This window comes from Procambarus clarkii, chromosome 33, assembly GCF_040958095.1.
Source record: "Procambarus clarkii isolate CNS0578487 chromosome 33, FALCON_Pclarkii_2.0, whole genome shotgun sequence".
Classification (NCBI taxonomy): domain Eukaryota; kingdom Metazoa; phylum Arthropoda; class Malacostraca; order Decapoda; family Cambaridae; genus Procambarus; species Procambarus clarkii.
The window spans coordinates 26894414-26918477 of record NC_091182.1 but is presented as its reverse complement, the minus strand read 5'-3'; the positions used below and the strand labels follow the sequence as shown (position 1 = coordinate 26918477).

Sequence of the window (24064 nt, the reverse complement as noted above, 5' to 3'; positions counted from 1 at the left end):
TTTTATGGTAAACATGTTAATAATATACTCAAGTCGATCGGATAAGAATTGAATTTTATAGAAATATTTGTTCGTCGGACATAAAAATATGTCTACTTGGGCAACTTCAAGTGACCCCCGGCGGACACGATCTTGTGTCCGCGGGGGAGAAAAGTGCACTTTCGCGAGCCGTGGACACAAGAGGGAGTCCGTTGGGGGTCACTTGACGCCTATCGTGTGTTAGTATTGGACATCTTTTTATGTTCGACGAACAAATATTTCTATAAAACTCAATTTTATATTCTATATTTAATTTTATATTTTATATTTTTATATTATATAAACTCAATTCTTATCCGATCGACTTGGGGATAGTATCAACGTGTTTGCCATAAAATTTACGTTTTCGTTAGTAGCCACATAGCCTATTTGGGAGAACGGCATTGTCTTGTATCTTCGTGGTAGAACTATTGTAGATCGCCGATGTCCTGTAACAGATAACACTTCGCCCACTTCCCACACTCTTGCGGGTGGGCCGCTATCATCATTTTTCATTTATATGCATATGTTCGCGTAGGGAATTTTATTGCGATCTCAAAGATACCAAATTTAACGCTGTAGGAGAAGTGTGGAGTTGACAACTCTGAAAAGAATGGAAACATCTCTTCACTGTTTGGAGCTCACGCACTAGCTCACAGCTAGTGATCCACGTATTTTCTTCATTGGTAGTGGTTTAAATCACAGTTTGGTGACATTTTATACATGTATTCTTGTAGAACATTTTATTGCAAACACATTGGTAAAAAAATTAAATCTGTATATCGAAAATTAAGATCAGGACAGTGAAAAGAGTATACACTTTTCAGTGTTTCCGCTTGATCGCCCGCAAACGCAGAGAGCACATATTGTGCTAACTTTTTTCCTAGTTCGCCGGGTGCACTTGGGCGCGCGAAAGTGATAATTATTAAATTAACCTCTGCAAATCTGATAACCCTCCTGCTGCTAGTTACCTCAACTGTATGAATTCCTGCTTCCTCATACCCTTAATCACTAAACTTACTAGAATCGCTGATAGTACTGGCTCTGCTCTTGGCCACATATGGACTAACATAACCTCTCCACTTACTTCAGGGATAATCATTGATAGGACCACAGACCATTACCCCACATTTATCCTAATCAACATTAATAAACCACCTTTAGATACAGGGAAGATAAGCTTCAAGCTGCACGATGAAACTTCTATAAGCAATTTTGTTACTGCTGCTGCTAATGGCAACTGGGAGACTGAATTATGTAACATAGTGAACATCAACCTAGCAGTGCAAACATTTCTTCCGAAAACTCTGAGCCTCTATAACACCCACTGTCCAATGCTAATGAAACAAGTCACAACTAAAAGGTTAAACACTCCATGGCTTACAAAAGGTATACTTAAATCTATTAATAAAAAACATGATTTTGAGAAGAAGTATAGGTTTAGAGTCGTCTCCAAAGAATTTTCAAAGATTTGCTCATCAGTGCTGTCTAAAATAATTAGGAAAGCCAAAATAAAATACTACGAAAATAGATTTACCCAAATTAAAGGCAACATTAAGAAAACATGGAGCACTATTTCCCAAATATTTGGATAAAAAAAGATTTTGAATAAAAAACCACTCCTATCCAATGACGATGGTGTGCTTTCAGCCTCTGACACTGCTGTTGAATTCAATAGGTTCTTCTCATCCATTGGGACATCTCTTGTTATATATTTATTTATTATTTATTTATTTTTTTATTTATTTACAAGAAGGTACATTGGGTTTGTAAGGGTACAAAGCATGGTGTTTACATTCTTGTAAAGCCACAAGCACAAATACCATAGTTGAGATTAGGATAGATGAGAGAGCAATAGAGTGTCACCAGGTCAGGGCGAGGTACATAATATCTGATCTTAGAAAGAATGCCAACAGTTTTTGAAACTTTTTTTGATATATTTAGAATGTGTCCCTGGAAATTCAGCTTGCGGGCAATGAGAACGCCAAGGAATTTGCCATCTACTTTGTTACAAATTTGGGTATTGTTAATCCTGAGATTTATTTGATTTGAGGATTTATTGCCAAACAAAATATAGAAAGTTTTGTCAATATTGAGGGTGAGTTTGTTGGCAGTTAGCCAGTGATGGACTTTATTTAGCTCAGTATTCACTCTGACATTTACAGCAAGGGGGTCAGGACTGGAGTAAATGAAGATCGTGTCGTCAGCAAATAGAATTGGTTTGAGATGTTGGGAGGCATTTGGGAGGTCATTAATGTAGATGAGAAAGAGGAGAGGGCCAAGTATGTTCCCCTGGGGAAACGAATGTTGATGGGTAGGGTGGGAGAAATTGAATTATTCATAGAAACATATTGGAGCCTGTCAGTAGGGTAAGATTTAAGGTACTGCAGGGAGTGACCTCTGACTCCATAATGTTGTAATTTAAGAAGAATCTCACCCCATCCAGTGGGCAGCGGTGGATAAGTTACAATCACTTAGTTACTACCTACAGTTAGCAAACTGGGGATATTTGGCTGAAATTTCTGATAGCAGATCAAATACACAGCTGTGTATTTATTTATAATATTATTTATAATACATAGCCCCGAACGCTATGCGTACTAGTGGCTTTAGGTATTGTATGTACTAGCTCTATCTTTAAATCCAACATTATGTATGCAACTCAATATATGTAACTTTACCTGGATAAAAAATCTAAATCTAAATCTGTGCTGTAAATGTGCTGCAACCCTATTCTTTATGAAGGGTTACACAGTGTAGATAAAAAACTAGCTCTTCAGTTGTAAAGACGTAGAACGACGTGTAGATAATATTAATATAATCATTAAAATCTTGTAGTGTACTCTATGTACTAAAATATATTACTTTGAAAACCGTATATCAGTCACTAAACAAAAAATTGGGCTACAATTACAAATTCGCTACATTTAGACCGTCGCATCTCGCTATTTTTCCCCGCTCCTGTGCCAGGTAAGTTCCCTACGGGCTCACCATAGCCCGTGCTACTTGCCCCACTCCTGTGCCAGGTAAGTTACGGGCTCACCATGGCCCGTGCTACTTGGAACTTGTTCCGAGTAGCTGAATCTATAACAACAAGAAGAACAACGCTACTTTGAGCAATTGGTATGTGGCAACTGTGAGGAGAGGTGAGGGCGGATGTGTCACTTACGCCCGCACGTCCTCTCACTCTTCCCTCCACCATTTACCAACACAAACAGCTGTCTTAACACCACGCCGTCCAAATCCTTCTATACTGCCCTCTAAAATGGGTAGGGGCATTTATATATTTCAACCAAGGAGGGTTCTGAAGCACCACTAACATGGCAGGGTAGTGATGGTTGTGACCAACGGGGGTTTACAACCTTGGGTACACTTATAAGTATTTACGAGTTAGTTCAGTTGTGTATATGTAGGAGCTGCGTAGTCAGGTTTTTTTTTGTAATATGGGCAATTCTTAAATATTTTTAGGTCATTTTATGAGGAGTGCTTCAGTGAACCAACGTATAACCCTGAAATGTTTTCCTAATATACCTAGAATCCTTGTTCATTATTGTGTATTGTTATTATTGTGTATTATTCTAATCTGCTTTTGTGTCAAAATTTCTTGCCACTGTACCTGTAATTTTTTTTTTTTTTCAATTTACTGTAATTTTTCTACTTAAAATCATCTGTACCTGTAAAGTAAAGCTGTAAAGTACCTGTAAAATTTTTTTGCCAATTTTACTGTTAATTATCTAAAAATTATCTGTTAGTTTAAGGACTTGCCCGAAACGCTATGCGTGCTAGTGGCTTTACAAGAATGTAAATTCAACTTAAATTCTATGTTCTCTGTTAACCTCCAATGTACCTTCTTGTATATAAATAAATAAATAAGAGTGTGGCGGCCTCTCGCTAGCAGTGGAACACATCTATTCCTCATGGTGCAGTGGTAAAACACTTGCCCGGCGCTTCGCAAGCGTTCTGGCCATGGTTCGTATCCTGGCCGGGGATGGATTGACTGGATGCCAGTCCTTTACTGTAGCCTCTGTTCACCCAGCATTGAATGGGTACCTGGTTGTTAAACGATTTAGCAGATCGTATTCGGACAAAAAATTAGGATTAAGGACCTGCCTGAAACGCTATGCGTGCTAGTGGCTTTACAAGAATGTAAGAACTCTTGTATATATAAATAAATAACTATAAATGTCTCGCACCATATTGGAATGTGACCCAAGTATCAGTTGGGTCAGCTCATTTATCATATTCCAAAAATGTGCAACCATGTTGGAATAGACGAATGCCCAAAGAATATTGTTGAAAACATCTTGATAGCTTGATAAACAAAAATTATTTTTTGTCAGAATTAAGACGGAAACATAATCAATATGTAAAACTTGATTTTCCAGATTTTTAGCTCCTGCTATTGCGTTGCTCTACAAGTCACTTGAACTCCAAACCTTTCCAGATGTTCTAAAAAATGCGATAGTAATGTAACACCACTATAAAGTACCACTAATATTGTAACACTACTAAAGTTGTACACTAAATATTATTGTATCTTAGACTATACTTGATGATGAGATGTAAAGCAGAGGAAGGAAGGGAGAAATAAAGGAGAATAGTGGGGAGGTGGAAAGGATTAGAAAACGTGGATAACAGAAAATTTTCTGTTGCCCCAACTGTCGTGGGACAACAGAAAATGAGGGGCGCATGGGAAGGGGGGAGGAAGGAGGAGACGGGGATGCTGAGGAGGGTTAGGAAGGAGCAGGAGGAGAGAGTAAGTGGGAGTAAAGAGTAGCCCGAGGCCTCCCCCTTTCCCGTGCGCCCCTCATTTTCTGTTACCCCACAGACGAGTTCCCCTCCCTGTCCACGTTTTCTAATCCTTTCCAACTCCCCACTATTCTTCTTTATTTCTCCCTCCCTTCCTCTGCTTTACTTCTCACCATCAAGTATAGTCTAGGATACAATAATATTTAGTGTACAACTTTAGTAGTGTTACAATATTAGTGGTACTTTATAGTGGTGTTACAATATTAGTGGTACTTTATAGTGGTGTTACAGTAACCCCAGTTCATAAATGTGGTGATCTCACTGATGTCAACAATTTCAGACCTACTGTATATCAATTCTACTGAACTTGTCAAAAATATTTGAAAAACTAATCTACAAGCAGCTTTATGCTTATCTAGCCAAACAAAATACACTTAGCTCTTGCCAATATGGTTTCAGACCCCCCCCAAAAAAGCACTAATGATGCACCTATTAGTATGATTTACTTGATACATGCAGCTCTTGATAAAAATGAGTTCTCTGTTGGATTATTTGTTGACCTACGTAAGGCTTTTGATACTGTCAGCCACCAAAACCTTCTTCTTAAATTACATCATTATGGAGTCAGAGGTCACTCCTTCCAATACCTTCAGTCTTACCTTACTGACAGGCTCCAGTGTATTTCTGTGAATAATTCAGCTGACGCCATAAACACAACATACCGCCCTACAGTGCGGCAAGTCTCCCTCTAACATACACCTCTGTTTTAGTCGCCGCTCCTCTGTCTACAGCACAACGCAACAAGCACTTTTGAATCTCTTATCATCTTCAACATAAACGCCTCTACCAACATCTGTACTGGTGCAGTCATCGGGAGGACAAACCCTTCATGCAAACTGCACCTGCTATCAAGAAGAAGAAGAAAAGGCAATGTAAAGGATTTGGGTGTACAGTACTCATGTCGGAAGATCCTACCTTCAAAGAACACAATAAAGTAGCCATTGCAACTGCAAGAAAAATGACAGGTTGGATAACAAGAACCTTTCACACTAGAGATGCTATGCCGATGATGATACTTTTCAAGATGTTTGTGCTCTCTAGAGTGTAGTACTGCTGCACAATGGCAGCCCCTTTTAAAGCTGGAGAAAGTGCTGACCTGGAGAGCATGCAGAGATCCTTTACTGCTAGAATCCACTCGGTAAAACATCTAAACTACTGGGACCGACTTAAGAGCCCAAATTTGTATTCTCTTGAGCGCAGGCGGGAGAGATACATAATAATCTATACGTGGAAAATATTAGAGGGGCTGGTCCCAAACTTGCACATTGAAATAACATACCATGAGACCAGGAGGCATGGCAGGATGTGCAAAATACCCCTCATTGAAAAGCAAAGGTGCAACAGGTACTCTGAGAGAGAACTCTATCAACATCAGAGGCCCGAGACTGTTCAACACGCTTCCACTTCACATAAGGGGCATAACTGGCCGACCCCTCTCAGTGTTCAAGAGAGAACTGGATAAGCACCTCCAAAGGATACCTGATCAACTAGGCTGTGATTTGTACGTCAGGCTGAGAGCAGCCGCGTCCAACAGCCTGGTTGACCAGTCCAGCAACCAGGAGGCCTGGTCGACGACTGCACCGCGGGGACGCTAAGCCCCGGAAGCACCTCAAGGGAACCTCAAGGTAAGGTAACCATTCCCGGATGTGAAGGCCTCAGTACTGAGCGAGCATCCAAGGCTGGCACATGCAGCCCAAGCTAACAGCACTGCTGTTCAGCTTATGACCACAGCATCGCTTAAAAATGTCAAAATATATATGTAATTGCTATTATTTAGCGATGATAGTATTACAGAAGAGCCTGAGTATGATAGACTGTGTACAATGTTCAGATGTCAGTGAATACAATGCTATTCAAGATCACAGTGCCAGGCAGTAGCCACACCATATTGCTATTGTTTGGTCCATCTAAGACCCTTGAAATGACTTTTCATGTTCCTTTACAAAATAAACTTGATGAATCCTTATAGATTTTACTTTATTATTTTGGGTTAAATTTCTATTGAATGTATTACAGTATGTTGGAAATTATTTCCAACAGTATCGTTGAACTGCTCACAGCATGCCCTACTTGCTGATAGCAAACATGATGGTCCTAGCTGTATGCGAAAGCAGTTAAGGTTCTGTGCACACAAGTGCACAAGATGACGAATCCACTCCATTGCTCTGTCATGCACAACCCTGACACTCAAGGCAATGGGAATTCCACAATTCTCACACTTATATTGGGTCTTTTCTTTACTTTCATTCAAACATTACAGTATTAATACATTATTATTATTATTGTTTCCAGGTTGTTGCAAATGTTGCTGTGTCCTCCTGCTGGTGACAATCATCATCATTGGTGCTAGCATGGGTCTTTTTGCAGCATTCTCCCCATACCCAAGTCATGCATCATGTCATGTTGATTGGTAAAGTTATAGCTTTCTTGTATATTACTATACTAGCAGTACCCGGCCACGCGTTGCTGTGGGTCATCAACGCATGTGCTTTGCTGAGCCACAACAACCTTCCCTATCCCACAGTCCTCCCCACTATTCCCCCCCCCCCTAATCCGTACCCTCGTCCTCCCCACCATTCCCTCTTCCTTCCCACCATGCCCCACTCCCCTGTCCCTTCGTCCTCCCCACCATTCTCCATTCCCCCATCCCCTCATCCCCTCCATCCCAAACTCCCCGTCCCCTCGTCCTTCCCCACCATTACCCCCCCCCCCCCTTGCTCCCTCGTCCTCCCCCACCATCTTTCACTTCCGTCCCCTTGTCATCCCCACCATTTCCCACTCCCTTGTCCGATGCCTTCCCAAATGGTCTGATGTTCACATCAGAAAATTGGGAATATCAAGTGATGTGATGTTCCCATCACTGAAATATAAGAAAAACAGTTAAAAAATGAAATGAAAATATGAAAAAATATAAAAATAAACTATTCTCACGAAATGAATAGTCTGGTAAACAACACAGCTCAATTCCAACGCAATTCACACAAAATAATTAAATCAAAATGAGTTAGTGACATAGGCTATGGATGCCTATAGATGGTGACCAGTTAGGACTTGTGTGTTTATTGGCAAGGGTAACCAAATTAACAAGTTTGATTTTCTATATTGTTTATAGTCTATATTACAGTATATACTCATTCAGTATATACTATACAGTATACACTGTATATAATATACAGTATATAATATATACAGTAATATACTAATGCCATCATGCTGTTTGACCTCTGTACGTACAATCAGTTTTGATTGTATGAATGGGGGTCTTTCCTTGGACCCTGACCTCCCACTCATTTGCCCGTAATGAAAGTTTTTTTTTTTTTTTTTTTTTTTTTTTTTTTTGCGGCCTGCTATCACTGCTGTTTTGGTGCAACCTCTGCACTATAATGGACAATAATTATATACAAATTAAACACATTACATAATTAGGTATTACATAATTATATTACTGTGCAATTACAGATAATTGTTTATAAAAATTATTTTAAGTGGTTTTAAATTTTTAGATGATTACAGATAATCATATACACTAATACAATAATTATATATAATTAGCTGATGAATATAGGTAATCATTATATAACATTTTAATCTTCATAAGAATTTTGTTATAGATTATAAATTATAATAATTTATTGTATATTTTAGTATGTATACAGTATAGCATTTATCTTAATTCTAACCATATGCTACTATATTTGTAATGTACAAGATATTTACAAAATTATATAGCTTTTGGATTTTTTCTCAGGGTATTTGGCAAGTCCTGTTCTACTGTAAAATCAACGCTTATTAGTCAAATAAAAACCTGGAGTCATAATAACTGTACACTCAAGCAACAGTGCAAATATGAGGTAAAGTATTCACATATTTGCATGCTTTTATGTTGGAAAAATTTATTTTGGGATGTCAGTATATTTTTAATTACTGTAATATTTTGAATCTTAGGGATACTTAAGCTCCTATTTCCAGAAATGAGTGAAAACAATGGGCATTGAGGTGCATTAACCCCTGGGCTACTCTTGCAATTATAGCCTACAACACGCCCAGATGCAAGAAATAATTTGTTTTTCATCTTATAAAAGTGTTCATTTGTGCTCTATGATCATGGTAAAAATGAAAAAAAATCGTAGGTGACATATTTTGGTCGCAATAGGGCAGGGAAGTCTAGAAAAAAAAGAGGTGTTGACAGAGCATGCATCGGAGGTGGTCTGCTCCGTCTGAGCTGACAGGCGGGAGTTGCCACAAAGATGATATTACCTAATTATTTCATTGTCTGAGTGATTTTTTTTCTGTTTTGCAGTAATATTATTCAAAAGTGTGTAGTATGATATATTTATATAATAAAATGTGTAAACCAACTTAACATTCCAGCTTAACTAAGCTGGAATGGTGAGTCAAGACAGTAATTGAGGTCACTACACAGCTGATGCTCCCTTCTTCCCTCACTCACCAACATTCCTCCTCCTACTATACTGTTTGTGCTGTTTTTACACTATATACACGCACATGTTATATATAAGTACTGTATCTACACGTTTGTTCACCATAACTGTACAATTAAGGTGGTAAGGTAAGTTCAGACAATAACAGAGGTCGACACAGTCAGCTGACACTTCCCTACCTCCCTCACTCGTTCAGTTCCAGACACACTAACATTCCTCCTCCAACCATACTGTTTGTGGTGTTTTGACACTATATACACACACATTATATATAATTATCTACGTATTTTATTCACCAGAACTGGTACAACTAAGCTGGTATGGTGTCCAAACAACATAGTGGCCACAACAAAATTGCATGACAAGAGAGAGCAATTCTGTGAATTACTTGCCTCAACTGTTGATTTGTTGCACAGTTTAAGGGTTAAGGAGACAGAAATCAGAGGTGGTACATCCTGTGGGGAACCTTGTCAGCTCCCTGAAGCTATCTGAACTAATATGTGCTATATTAGTTTAGGGTCACAGGAGTCCTTTTACCTATCAGGGACCATGATCCACAACCTGGCCTCAAAGAGGTGCAGGGAGCAATGGCCTATGAGCACTTTACATTTAAAGCAAGTCATAATTACCATGGACCTGGGAAGGACCCAGAAAGGTAGGCGAATCTAAGCAGACCACTGTCTGGTTAACCTGTGCTATCTACGTCCTAAAAGATCAAAAGAACTCTACGAGAAAGAAACCAAACAAGCAACACTCCATGCAACTAGCACTCACTCGTTAGCACTCCCCTAATCCCCCCCCCCCAGCTCTTGACCTGATGTATTTGCCTAGTTGTGCTTGCGGGGGTTGAGCTCTGGCTCTTTTGGCCCGCCTCTCAACTGTCAATAATATATATATATTTTTTTTAATGCACGCGCACACACACACATGGAAGAGGAGGTAGAGGAAACAGGGAAAAGTCAAGGTGACGAAATGATGGAAATGTTTGCCCAGCTTTGGAGGATATCAAGAGTGAGATGCAGGGAATGATGCAGGAAATGAAGAATGAAATAAGCAACCTGAAAAGAGAGCTATCAGCAGCAAAAGAGGAGATTAGAACCCTCAAGGAGAACAGTGTTCATACTGAGACTTAGAAAATCATCCAAGGGAAGGTGGAAATAGTATACTGGAAGAGAATGCCACTATAAAAGCAACATTTGCAGAAATTATAAAAAAATAACTGAAGTAATGTCCACGATGATGGAGGTGGCCATGATAGCAGCCAACTTGCAGGAAGCGGCACGCTCCACTAGCCAACTGCTGGAAAGAAGAAGATCAGTGGTAGCTGTGGGTAATAAAGTTCAGGAAGGCTCCAACAGGACAGAGTGGAATGATAAGGACAACACAGCAGTAAATGAAATACTAAAGGCACTAGGGATGGAAAGGGCCGAGCATAGAATTGAGGAGGTTTTTCAGGCTAGGCTGGTACAACAAAGACCGAGACCATGTGTTAAAGTTAGTGTTTGCAAACGAGAACACAAAGGAGATGATTCTAGCAAGGAAAAGCCACCTGCAACAGGTGGGAGAATTAAAAACAGTATTCCTCCAGAGGGACATGACAAGGGAGGAGAAAGCCATGGCGGCAGAAGCAAGGAAGAAGCGCAGGGCGAGAGGGGAAAACCAGGAACTCACAGCTCCCAACACATCATCCCCAGAGGTGAGGGGGAAACCCACATCCAGATACCCAGTAGCACCAGAGGGGAGGGCAACCACACCACCCTCCTTTGCATAGAAAACCCTCCTCCCCCAAACCCTCCCTGCCCCCACTCAAATGCTAAGCCAAATCTCCCTCCCCCCACACCCCATTTCCACCCTGCTACCCATCCCCTCCTCCTGACATACATGTCCTCCCTTTCCCCTTTTCCTTCCGGTCCTCCCTTCCCCTTCATCCCATAACTTCCCCCCCCCCCCCCGAGAGAGTGAGGGGTGGGGGGAGGGGGGTTTGCAGTTTGGTTTACAATTATTAAACAGTTAATGAGCTCTGAAGTACCAGGAGGCTATTTATAACAATAACAACAGTTGCTTGGGAAGTTTTCATGCTTGTAAACTGTTTAATAAATGTAACCAAAGCCGTCAAAGATTGAGGAAAGATGTACACGTTCGCAAGTACTTGCATAACTGCTCCGTGAATCTGGCCCCTGGTGTCTCTGCAGGCCTATATCTGTCTCTGTATCTGGCTGTATGTCTGCCTCTTCCTCATTTTGTCTGTCTTCTCACTGATTACCTTTGGTGTGTGGGTGGTCTTTTGGTGGGAAGAGCCTACTGGTGTGAAATGTTAAAGAAATCTAATTGTTACCGATTTAATATGAGAAAGGGGTGTGGATTGAGAAAGTCTTTCAAGCTGTAGTGGGATTGTCTGTTTCATGCTGCTATAACCAGAGTAGGAATAGCAGAAATATTTTAATTTTCCTAAGATCAATGAAAAATGGTATATTACTGTAAGATTTTTTTCCTGTGGGGGGCCCAGAATCCACTCAGTAAAACATCTAAACTACTGGGACCGACTAAAGAGCCTAAACCTGTATTCTCTTGAGTGCAGGTGGGAGAGATACATAATTTACACATGGAAAATAGTAGAGAGGCTGGTCCCAAACCTACAGACAGAAATAACAGCACATGAGACCAGAAGGCATGGCAGGATGTGCAGAATACCCCCCATTGAACAGCAGAGGTGCAACAGGTACTCTGAGAGATAACTCTATCAACAATAGAGGCCCGAGACTGTTCAACACACTTCCGCTACACATAAGGGGCATAACTGGCCAACTCCCTCACAGTGTTCAAGAGAGAACTTAACAAACATCTCCAAAGGATACCTGATCAACCAGGCTGTGACTCATACGTCAGGCTGCGAGCCGCCGCGTCCAACAGCCTGGTTGACCAGTTCAGCAACGAGGAAGCCTGGTCAACGATCGGGCCGCGGGGTCGCTGAGCCCCAGAATCACCTCAAGGTAATCACCTCAAGGTAGGCCCCGTCAGCTCCCTGAAGCTATCATCACTGATTAAGTGCCATACTACCAAATCTTATCAGTTCCAGAGTTATTTTTGCCTACCAGAGACCACGAGCCAGAACCTGGCCCCCTCAGAAAGGCGAAGGGAGCGATGGCCTATGATCACTTTACATTTAGAGGTTATCATCTTTGCCAAATCTCCCAGGGAAGCACCCAGGAGGAGGGCTTTCTGTTTTGGATCCTCCGATAGATTAGGAGAGGACACTTTAACTTTACTGTTTTCATGACGTTGGGAAACCTTAGGAGGACGGGCTGATTGTACAATGTTCGATTGAACTATATGCTGGGTTTTGTTTAAATAGCTAGTATGTGTGATAGTAAATAATAGACTAAATGCCAGTAGATTTGTGCAGTAAATAAGTAAATAGTTATCAATGTCTTTTACGTCTGTATAGACTATATCCATTGATTTATTCCTTTAGTATAATAGTTAAGGAAAGTTATATTTTTATTTTGATAATACAATACTGTAGCTGCCAAGAAGTATATACTGGTATAGTGTAATGTAATGTATTATAGAATTTATGTAGTTCAGATCATCACCAGTAATTTGTTAATACAAGCATTTTACTTTTTACCCAACAGTACCTTGGTGAAGAGGATAATACCATACGAGGCATTCATGTAACACCGTGGATAGCTTTTGTTGATAGATTTAATTTTACGCTTACTAATGGGGATGATGGCAACTGTCATGTTCAGGTAAGATATTGCTTATGATTTTAATATTTTCTTTTTTGTAAATAAATCTGACTACAGTAACTGTAAGTAGTTGGATTTATATTCACTATATAAAACCTTCATTTACTCAGCAGTTACAGTACAGTGCATCCTCACTCTAATGAATCCCACTCTAACAAATTCCTGGTTAGTCCACACCAATTGTATTTGGTACATATAGTTCAGTAAAACACAAGTGTTCAAGTAAGTGAGGATTGTTCATCAAAGCTGCTGCCAACGCCGGTCATTGGGAGGTAGCTTCATCATCATCATCCATTATCCACCTAATCAAAGTGTAAACTATTGTACAGTGCTTAAAAACATTTATAGAACTTTAATACAACATAATATTTTACAAATTATATTATAAAATACTAAGTGGATATTTAAAAATTTACAGAACAGCCAAAAGTGAATATTATTGTGCCCCCATGTGTCATTAATTTTGGTCTCTCTGCAAATGAATTAAGTTGAAGTTCAAATATTAATTAAATATCAATATTTTATTAATATTAACCTGTCTGCCTCCCTCCTCCCCTCAAATGAAGGGGGATGAACTAACTCGCGCTAGTTTCATGAATTTTCGATCATTTGTTTACATTGTTGGGGAGTTCTTTTGGCGGTTTTGAGTTGGTCAGATTTCTAACCAAGCAGTAGTCTGTTTTGTTTCACCGAGTTTCTGGGTGCCTTCCCTTGGTGGTGGTAGACATAAATAACTTTACATAAAGGGTTTTCATAATACCACCACTTCCTGTGCCTTGCTGAGGGGGGGCCAGGTTGTGGCTCGTGGTCCCTGGTAGGCCAATAAGAACTTCGTGACTGATGGTACCTAGTAGTATGGAACTATATCAGTGTAATAGTTTCACGGTGCCACGAGGGATCACCCAAACATTGGCAATTTGTTGCATTCAATGCTGGTTTCTGGGGAGAGCCCCTATGGCTTCCCAGAGCTAACCGGGCTGATATGAATGTATTAGACCCTGGCATCAGTAAATGCGCATGGACTTCTAGGCCTACCAGGGACCACGAGCCAGAACCTGGCCCTCTCAGAGAGGCACGAGGAGCAATGGCCTATAGAAACACCCATGTGTTGGAAGCATTCTATATCTGGCATCGACTGGGTCAAGCACCCAGAAAGATAAGTGCCCCAAAACAAACCCCTACTTTGGTTAAAATATTGCTACTGAAAGCTGAACTAGTGGACAGAAATCCCCAAATGAAAATGAGCAAACGAGCATGTCACCATGTTATCACGCCGCTGTCTGCGCAACTCCCCCTCGCTGGGAAGGGGAAAGGGGAGCCCTAGACCCCACGCTGGCTATCCACCCTTCAGTTGGCCGATGTGAACTGGCAAGGTTGTGCACCACTGACTCCTGAGTTTCCAGTTCTGTGCCTTGTAGTGTGGTTCTGTCTCACTAGTGGTGTGTGAGCCAGGAGTTAATTCACAAGTACTCGGGCTGCATGCACCTAGGGTCTCCTTCCCTAGTATTATAATAGTCTTGTGGGTTGGTTGTGTTGTCGTCGTTGATCCTTCTCTATGGACAACCCAACCCACACAACTCGGTAGAGTGCTTATACTAGGAGATCATCCTTGGCGCTTCTGGCTCTTGGAGAGGGGCTCAACGTCACACGTTTAGGGGATGCGGCTCCAACACTTAGCCTCGTTGTCACGTGCACACACCCACTCGAGCCGCTGTGACTCCCCACTCTCTCCTTATGAGATATGATCTCCTCAATCCCCTATGACTTACTAGTATTACCTCCTACCCTGTCCACAGCAGTGGTTCTTGGTTCTTTCTCTCTCTCTCTCCTTCTTTACTACCTCCTGGGAAGTCTCACTAGGACAAGGGCAAACACCAGCAAATTGGGATACATTTACTAGACAGAGCACATACACGATACATACACATATATAATAATAATGAATCCTATACTCTATAATATTACAATCAGGTTGCACTCCAACACCATCAGAACTCTATTATCAGTTTACCAAGTGGTATCCTATCTCCTGGTTCACCACCTGATACTATCAACCTCCTTAAGTTGATCAAGTCTACATACACTGTTGCACCATCAGCAAGAGAATATATATATGTATCTATAAATGTGTACAAAGAAAATCAGCATTTGAATGCAATAACATATATCAGTATAAATGTTCATTGATACACAACAATGATCAATCGATCACTCTATCAGTCCTAGAACGCATACATCTGTAGGTAATCCAGCCTACGACTCTAACTCTAAACTTCAGTATAAAACACTCCTTGACATAAGAATGCAAACAATCACTCACCTCTCACTGCGTATTGCACGCTAATGACAACCAAACACTATCAACTCCCTACAAGTAATCCACCAGAACTTCCCTTCCACATCTGGAAGTTCACTACCCCAATATCCTTAGGTTCTTCCGGGCTTCACTACCAGGATCCTCTGCAGCTCCTCCAGGCTGCTATCATGAAGTTTCCTTGAGCAACTACGGTGCTTCACCCTTCTGCTAGGTTCCTCCACAGCTCTCTTGGCTGCTACACCATGAAGTTTCCTCGAGCAACTATGGTGCTTCTCCACCTCTACAGAAGCACGTGACACTCCTCTTCACTGCTTCTCCTCACAGCTCGAGGTCCTCTGCTTCACTACCTTGGAGTCTCATCAACTACTTCATCTGTGCTGGCTTCGAAGTTCTCAGCAACTTCTTCCCCAAAGACAAACCTGCAACCCATCGACACTCCAATAAAATTGTTTCCCCTTTAACACATAAACAAAAATAATCACACAATATGTTTGTCTCCAACCTCTATCTGTCCTCTACATACAGTGAGAGTGGACTCCCCCGTTTTGGGCGGGTCCATACTCCACCTTGCCTGGAGGCGGTCCTCACTCGCTGGGAGGGTCTTCCTCGGTCAGGAGCTGGGCTCCATCAGTCGCCTGCCAGCGCTCAGAGGGGACGGACGTCGCTCCGTGTTCCTCCCTCTTCACTCTCTTATTTCAGGCTTTCTGCCTTATTAAAACATGTCTAACTTATAAATAAACATCGCTACTGTCGCTGGGCACACGACCAACTACAAGCAATCACTATGAACTGGCGTATATCGTGCTTACCACAGATCGTCTGGTCGAGGGCGCTCTCCCTCTGACGGCGTCTGGTCAGGGCGCTCCACACAGCCCACGAAAATGCCTCTGAGCAGCTTATTAAACTCTGCTCGTCGACCAGGACTTGAGACCACAACGTTCCCAGCTCGGTTCCACAGCTGGCACGTCTGCACACTTCTCTTCTCTTCGAGATATATCACTAGGGGTTCCCTTCTGGCGGGAGCTCGAACGGAGCGCGGCTTTCCCCTGCGATGTCTGGCACTCAAGTGAGGTCAAAGCCCCTCCAGAAGCGAGCCTCACACCTCCAGCAAAATGTCCACATCTCCTAGCCAGTCATTTATCTGTTTTCTTCTTCATTGCCCATAATCTTAAATTGTTATACATATCCAGGCAACTATTTTACATATGGGTTATTACCTCAATATTTGCTAGACCTTTTAGTTAGGTCAGGCTTGCTGAATAACTCTCAAGGAGGGAGACTCGTTTCTCCTGTAGGCTGAGATCATAACACTAGGTAAGTACTGCCTTGGGGTTTGAGGCCACCTTCCACAAGTCACCTTGGGGTCTACCTCCACAATGTCTTTTGCTGCTCGGTGATTGACCGCCCTTAAAGTCAGCTGCGGTGTTTCATGCACTACTGTTTGCCTCTGGGTAGGGAGTAGTTTTGCCACTGGTTGGGGGCACTGGGTACTGTGCAGCTAGTTTTCAGCTCTCATAGCGGCCAGCTCTGTTTAGCCTGGGTACATTGTCCTCTTGTGGGGTTCTTATTTTGTTTTTGTTTTCCTACCTGGTATGGGGTCTGCCCCTTGGTTTTGGTCAGATTGTTTGCATGTAGGCCCCTCCTAACCACTCCCCATACTTCGGTTGCCTTGGTGTGTTGTGCAGGCTCCTGTGTCAGGTTAGGTCTGCGCTGGTGGCATTAAACATAATAGAGAGAGAGAGAGATAGAGAGAACCAAATTTTTAAGAATACTGTACAGTATTTCATATTTGTAACATTTTTTTTTTTTTTTTTTTGAGATATATACAAGAGTTGTTACATTCTTGTACAGCCACTAGTACGCGTAGCGTTTCGGGCAGGTCCCTGGAATACGATCCCCTGCCGCGAAGAATCGTTTTTTCATCCAAGTACACATTTTACTGTTGCGTTAAACAGAGGCTACAGTTAAAGAATTGCGCCCAGTAAATCCTCCCCGGCCAGGATACGAACCCATGACATAGCGCTCGCGGAACGCCAGGCGAGTGTCTTACCACTACACCACGGAGACTGACATCTCAGTCAGTCATCTCAGTTATCAGTTAAGGAATTGCGCCCAGTAAATCCTCCCCGGCCAGGATACGAACCCATGACATAGCGCTCGCGGAACGCCAGGTGAGTGTCTTACCACTACACCACGGAGACTGCAATTGGCGCCGCAGTAGCTGGCGCCTGACAGCTGGGTGGACAGCGCTTCGGATTCGTAGTTCTGAGGTTCCGGGTTCGATCCCCAGTGGAGGTGTAGACAAATGGGCAAAATGTTTCTTTCACCCTGATGTCCTTGTTACCTAGCAGTAAATAGGTACCTGGTAGTTAGACAGCTGCTATGGGCTGCTTCCCATATGGGTGTGTGTAACAAAAAGAAGACCTGGTCGAGGACCGGGCCGCAGGGACGCTATGCCCCGAAATCTTCTCAAGATAACCTCAAGATAGGATGGTTAGAATTTGTATTTATAGTAATATCTCAAATTGTATTTATTTTGTGAGATTTGCCTGGGGAATAACTTTCTGGTTAATAAATTTATTACTGGTAATTACATTTTCTATTTATAGTGAATTCCATATATTCTCTTCAGGCTTTCAGTGAGTCAGCTGCTTACTTTGCTGTCATTGACTTTGGAGTGAACTACTGCAATCTACGTAATTTAGTGATTGGATCAAATCTGGATGAGAACGATAATTACTTTAAGGAAAATTCTACAAATGCTGTCTGCACAATGTATTCCATTGCACATTGTAACTTGTATACCTAAAGGCATGCTCATCTAGTATTTGTTAGGTTACAATTGAAGTTGGCTGCTAGGGTGATATGACATAAAATAGAGATGTAAATCATTATATTTTATTACAAAATTTATTACAAAATTGTACTGTTTAACATTTTATATTTTTATATTTTTCTCCATTTATGAAAGTGAAGTGGAATATTAGTTTTAATTGCCTGATGATGCACAGAGAGAATAATTATATGTTCCACTTCAGCTGCAGGATTTTTAATATAAAAAAGTAGGACCCCAATAGTTTATTTTAATAATTAGGTCAGAACTGTGCCATGTTAACTCTTGTGTTTACATCTGTAATAAACACAGCATGTGTGTTTAGAGATCAGAGAGGATTTTTGGTAAAACTGTTTGAAGGAGTTGGGTTTTCAAAGATTTGTTTAAATTTAAAACTTAAATGGCGTGTTCTTTCTGATGTAATTGAATTACATTAAATAATACTTACATGAAAATGCGTAATGCTGCATATTTTTCTAATACTCATTAATATAATCATTCATTTCTATAAAAACTTACAAATGTATATTTTAATGCATTAGAAAATATTACTATTTTTTAATTTGCACAGTTTTGAATATCTGTTCAGTATAATATGTACATTATGCATACTAGTACAGAATGTGTATATGTGCATGTATTTGTGTGAATTTCCTAAGAGTGTGTTTACAGGGTGAGAGAGATGCTCATGGTGTCCCGTCTTCCCGGTACTGTGTTGTATAACGCTTTGAAACTACTGACGATTTTGGCCTCCACCGCCCTCTCACTTAGCTTGTTCCAACCATCTGCCATGCTGGGTACAAAAGAAAACTTTCTAATACTTTTTGGCATCTTTGTTTCCTTAGCTTAAATCTGTGTCCTCTTGTTCATGAAGTTGCTGGTTTCAGAATTCCTCTTTGTTAATTTGGTCGATTCTTATTAGTATTTTGTAAGTGGTGATCATATCTCTTCTGTCTTCTAGTTTTGGCATGTTTAATGCCTCCAGTCTCTCCTCGTAACTCTTGTTTTTTAGTTCCGGAATGGCTATGTATGTATATACATTTGTATATTTTGGGAGCAGGTTTTCTCTAATACACGTCATTAAACATAACAGCATTGTGACTATTATTAATTTTTTTATGGATATTTTCCATTCTACACAAATACCTTCTACCATCTGGAGGGTGAAGAAACACGATCACTTAATCTATCCATTTCATTGATAGACGTCCCATCAGCAATGTGACACTTTCAAGAATATACAATGTTCAACAGACAGATATACTAGCTTACAAGGAGAAATCTATACATTTATAAGTGTGTGTACACTTCATTCTGTGATTCACCTTACCTCAGTCATAGGGAGCGCCAAAGGATAGAGTGAGGTGATTGTTGCCTGACTCCGGCTTCTAGTTGTCTGCTAGGTCTGCCATCTTCCCTCTGGTTCAATGGAGAATCATCGAACAGCTGTATGCTTGAAGTTGAATTCATCTGGATGTTGATTACTGGTGTCGGCTCCCAAATGAACATAGCCTCAAGCATACAAAGCCTCCAATGATCGTCAGGCGTGTGATTATTGTCGTAACTTTCACTATGTCTAGTCGATTCAGGGTGGTGTTTTGTTGTTGAGAATGATGATGTTTAGCAGATGGCAGACCTGGGAGACAACTAGAAGCCAGAGTCAAGCAACACTTGCCTTACCCTATCCTTTGCCGATCCCTACGATTGAGGTGGTTAGGTGAATTGTAGAGCGAGGTGATTGCAAACCTCATCCCTGATAGCTGCCTTATCTTGTTCTAATTTAAGAACCTTTTCTTCATACTCCTTTAGCCTGTCCTCAATAATCTCTAACCTCCCAAGAAAACCTCCTTTCCTCATATCTTGTGCTGAGAATCCTTCGAAACATTCATCTGCTGGTGTGCTTACCTCTCCCATTGTGGCGGCCATCTTTGTGTGTGTGTGTGTGTGTGTGTGTGTGTGTGTGTGTGTGTGTGTGTGTGTGTGTAAGTATTCAGGGCTAACAGGGGGTTGAGCTTTGCGTCTCGGCTCTCGACTGTCAATCAACTTGTGCGCAGATTTTGAAGCCTATTGGCTTCAGATCAAATCTGCATTTGAAACTGTATATGGAGTCTGCCTCCATCACATCACTGCCTAATGCATTCCACTTAACTACTCTAACACTGAACAAATTCTTTGGCTCTGTGGCTCATTTGGGTATTAAGTTTCCACCTGTATCCTCTTGTTCGGATTCTACCCATACTTAATAGTTTGTCTTTGTCCACCCTGTCAATTCCCCTGAGAATTTTGTAGGTGGTTATCATGTCTTCCAAGGACACAAGGTTTAGCTCCCTTAGCCTTTCCTCATACGTCTCAGTTCTGGGACTAGTCTGGTGGCATCCCTCTGAATCGTCTTTAATGTCTTGTGTTAAACTCGATATGGACTCCAGGCTAGAGTTACATACTCCAGGATTGGTCTGACATAAGTGGTATAAAAGATCCTGAATGATTCTTTACACAAGTTTCTAAAGGCAGTTCTTATGTTGGCCAATCTAGCATATGCTGCTGCTGATGATCTTTTGATGTGGGCTTTTGGGGACAGGTTCGGTGTGGTATCAACTTCCAGATTTCTCTCTGACTCTTGCAGGATTTCACCTCCCAGATGGTACCTTGTGTTCAGTCTCCTGTTCCCCTTTGCCTAATTTCATTACTTGACACTTTCCTGAGTTAAACTTTAGTAGCTATGTTAGGAACCCTTCTGTAACCGAGTTCTTTTAAACTCTTTGATCCTTCTCAAGGTCAGAGATCCTTATCCTTGGTGGAAATGTAGTGTAATGTTTAAGGTAAGAAATAAAATTGCACTTAAAACTGTCACTTATTATTATCTATAACTACTACTATTTACAAGCTTCTAAAGAGGTTGTCCAGTGAAACACTAGCCTTCACGCTAGCTGCAGTTATGGTAACGTTTTCAAGCATCCCACTAGCCTACTCGCTAGTACACTCAAATCGTGAAGTCTTCAGGCACTCTGCTAACTGTCTGGCTAGCACACTCAAACAGTGAAGTCTTCCAACACACTACTAACCCCTCTGGTTAGCACACTCCAACAGGGAAGTCCGCAGCACTCCACTAGCCCTCTGGGTAGCAAGTCTCAAGGTCAACCAAATTATTTCTTCACTCTGCTTCACTCCCATCTGTTGCCAGTCACTAGCACCTCATCACCTCCCAGAACAGCAGACTAGAAGATGGGAAACTGATATTAATAGGAGGGTCATCTGTTTAACTCGGAACCTGGATCATAGACGGCGCCTAGGTCTGTCACAAGCCATTTTCTAGGGACATTCCTCCAGTTTGTCCAGGGGGTCCTGTAGACTCTGCATATCTTCATCTGTCTTGATTCTTGTCATAATTTTTGCATCATCAGCAAACATTGAGAGGAATGATTCTATACCCTCTGGAAGATCATTTACATATATCAGAAACAGGATGGGTCAAAGTACAGAGCCCTGTAGGACTCTGCTGGTGACATCTCGCCACTTTGATATCTCCACCCTCACAGTTACTCGCTGTTTCCTGTTGCCTAGATACTTCCTTATCCACTGGAGCACCTTACCTTTTACTCCTGCCTGTTTCTCCAACTTTTGTAAGAACCTTTCATGTGTGTGTGTGTGTAATTACCTAAGTGTAGTTACAGGATGAGAGCTACGCTCGTGGTGTCCCGTCTTCCCAGCACTCTTTGTCATATAACGCTTTGAAACTACTGACGGTCTTGGCCTCCACCACCTTCTCACTTAACTTGTTCCAACCGTCTACCACTCTATTTGCGAAGGTGAATTTTCTTATATTTCTTCGGCATCTGTGTTTAGCTAGTTTAAATCTATGACCTCTTGTTCTTGAAGTGCCAAGTCTCGGGAATCCTTCCCTGTCGATTTTATCAATTCCTGTTACTATTTTGTACGTAGTGATCATATCACCTCTTTTTCTTCTGTCTTCTAGTTTTGGCATGTTTAATGCTTCCAACCTCTCCTCGTAGCTCTTGCCCTTCAGTTCTGGGAGCCACTTCGTAGCATGTCTTTGCACCTTTTCCAGTTTGTTGATGTGCTTCTTAAGATATGGGCACCACACAACAACTGCATATTCTAGCTTTGGCCTAACAAAAGTCATGAACAATTTCTTTAGTATATCGCCATCCATGTATTTAAATGCAATTCTGAAGTTAGAAAGCATCGCATAGGCTCCTTGCACAATATTCTTTATGTGGTCCTCAGGTGATAGTTTTCTATTTAGAACCACCCCTAGATCTCTTTCTTTATCAGAATTCTTTAAAGATTTCTCACATAATATATAGGTTGTATGGGGTCTATGTTCTCCTATTCCACATTCCATAACATGACATTTATTAACATTAAATTCCATTTGCCAGGTGGTGCTCCATATACTTATTTTGTCCAGGTCTTCTTGAAGGGCATGACAATCATCTAAATTTCTTATCCTTCCTATTATCTTAGCATCATCAGCAAACATGTTCATATAATTCTGTATACCAACTGGTAGATCATTTATGTACACAATAAACATCACTGGTGCAAGAACTGAGCCCTGTGGTACTCCACTTGTGACATTTCTCCATTCCGATACATTGCCTCTGATTACTGCCCTCATTTTTCTATCAGTCAGAAAATTTTTCATCCATGATAGAAGCTTACCTGTCACCCCTCCAATATTTTCCAGTTTCCAGAACAACCTCTTATGTGGAACTCTGTCGAAAGCCTTTTTTAGGTCCAGATAGATGCAGTCAACCCAGCCATCTCTTTCCTGTAATATCTCTGTGGCCCGATCATAGAAACTGAGTAAATTCGATACACAGGATCTTCCTGATCGAAAACCATACTGTCTGTCTGATATTATATCATTTCTCTCCAGGTGTTCTACCCATTTAGTTTTGATTAGCTTTTCCAATACTTTCACTATTACACTTGTCAATGATACAGGTCTATAATTGAGGGGGTCTTCCCTGCTGCCACTTTTGTAGATTGGAACTATGTTAGCCTGTTTCCACACGTCTGCTACGATTCCTGTACACAGGGATGCCTGAAAGATCAGGTGAAGTGGAATGCTGAGCTCAGATGCACATTCTCTCAGAACCCATGGTGAAACGCCATCTGGGCCAGCTGCTTTGTTCCTCCCGAGCTCCTTTAGCATATTTTCCACTTCATCTCTAGACACCTCTATCCGCTCTATGTTGTTCTCTGGAATTCTTATTGTGTCTGGTTCTCTGAAGATTTCATTTTGTAAAAACACACTTTGGAACTTTTCATTTAATGTTTCACACATTTCCTTTTCATTTTCCGTGAATCTGTTTCCCATTTTCAACCTCTGGATATTATCCTTTACCTGCAATTTGTTGTTTATGAATTTGTAGAATAGGCCCGGTTCTGTTTTACATTTATCTGCTATCCCTTTTTCAAAATTTCTTTCTGCCTCTCTCCTTACTGCTGTATAATTGTTTCTCGCATCTTTGTATCGCTGGTATGTTTGGGGGTTTGGCCTCTTCCTATACTGATTCCATTTTTGTGTCTTTTGGTCTCTTGCCCTCTCACAATTTCTGTCGAACCAATCCTGTTTTCTGGTCCTGCATCTCTGTTTTGGTATGAATGTTTGTGTGCCTTCCTCGTATAGTTTTAAAAATTTGGCATACATTTCATTTACTTCCCTGCCTAGCAACAATTCTGTCCAATTACACTCATTAAAAAAATTTCGAAGTTCCCCATAGTTGCCTCTCTTTAAATCGAGTTTATCAACTGTTTCAATGTCCCCATTTTCTTCTAGATGATATCTTAAAGCATATTTAATGTCTAACAGGACGTGATCACTCTTTCCCAAGGGAGGAAGGTACTGGATGTCAAAAATCTCTTC

At 41.2% G+C, this 24064-nt stretch overlaps 1 protein-coding gene across 1 annotated transcript; it reads left to right on the top strand.

The window, feature by feature from the left end:
* The first annotated feature begins 3132 nt into the window (after positions 1 to 3132).
* LOC123765259 (uncharacterized) lies at positions 3133 to 19994 on the top strand. The gene is made up of 5 exons (XM_045753772.2): positions 3133 to 3287; positions 7120 to 7237; positions 8576 to 8678; positions 12905 to 13021; positions 17971 to 19994. The coding sequence occupies exons 1-5, from the start codon at positions 3284 to 3286 to the stop codon at positions 18145 to 18147; spliced, it is 519 nt and encodes a 172-aa protein (XP_045609728.1). The 5' UTR covers positions 3133 to 3283; the 3' UTR covers positions 18148 to 19994.
* Positions 19995 to 24064: the final 4070 nt, after the last annotated feature.

What these genes read in the sequence shown, in the direction of transcription:
- LOC123765259 (XM_045753772.2), top strand. An exon ending in GCATCATGTCATGTTGATTG is followed by an intron (nt 7,238 to 8,575) that starts GTAAAGTTATAG and finishes ATTTTTTCTCAG; the next exon opens with GGTATTTGGCAAGTCCTGTT. An exon ending in ATGGCAACTGTCATGTTCAG is followed by an intron (nt 13,022 to 17,970) that starts GTAAGATATTGC and finishes TATTCTCTTCAG; the next exon opens with GCTTTCAGTGAGTCAGCTGC.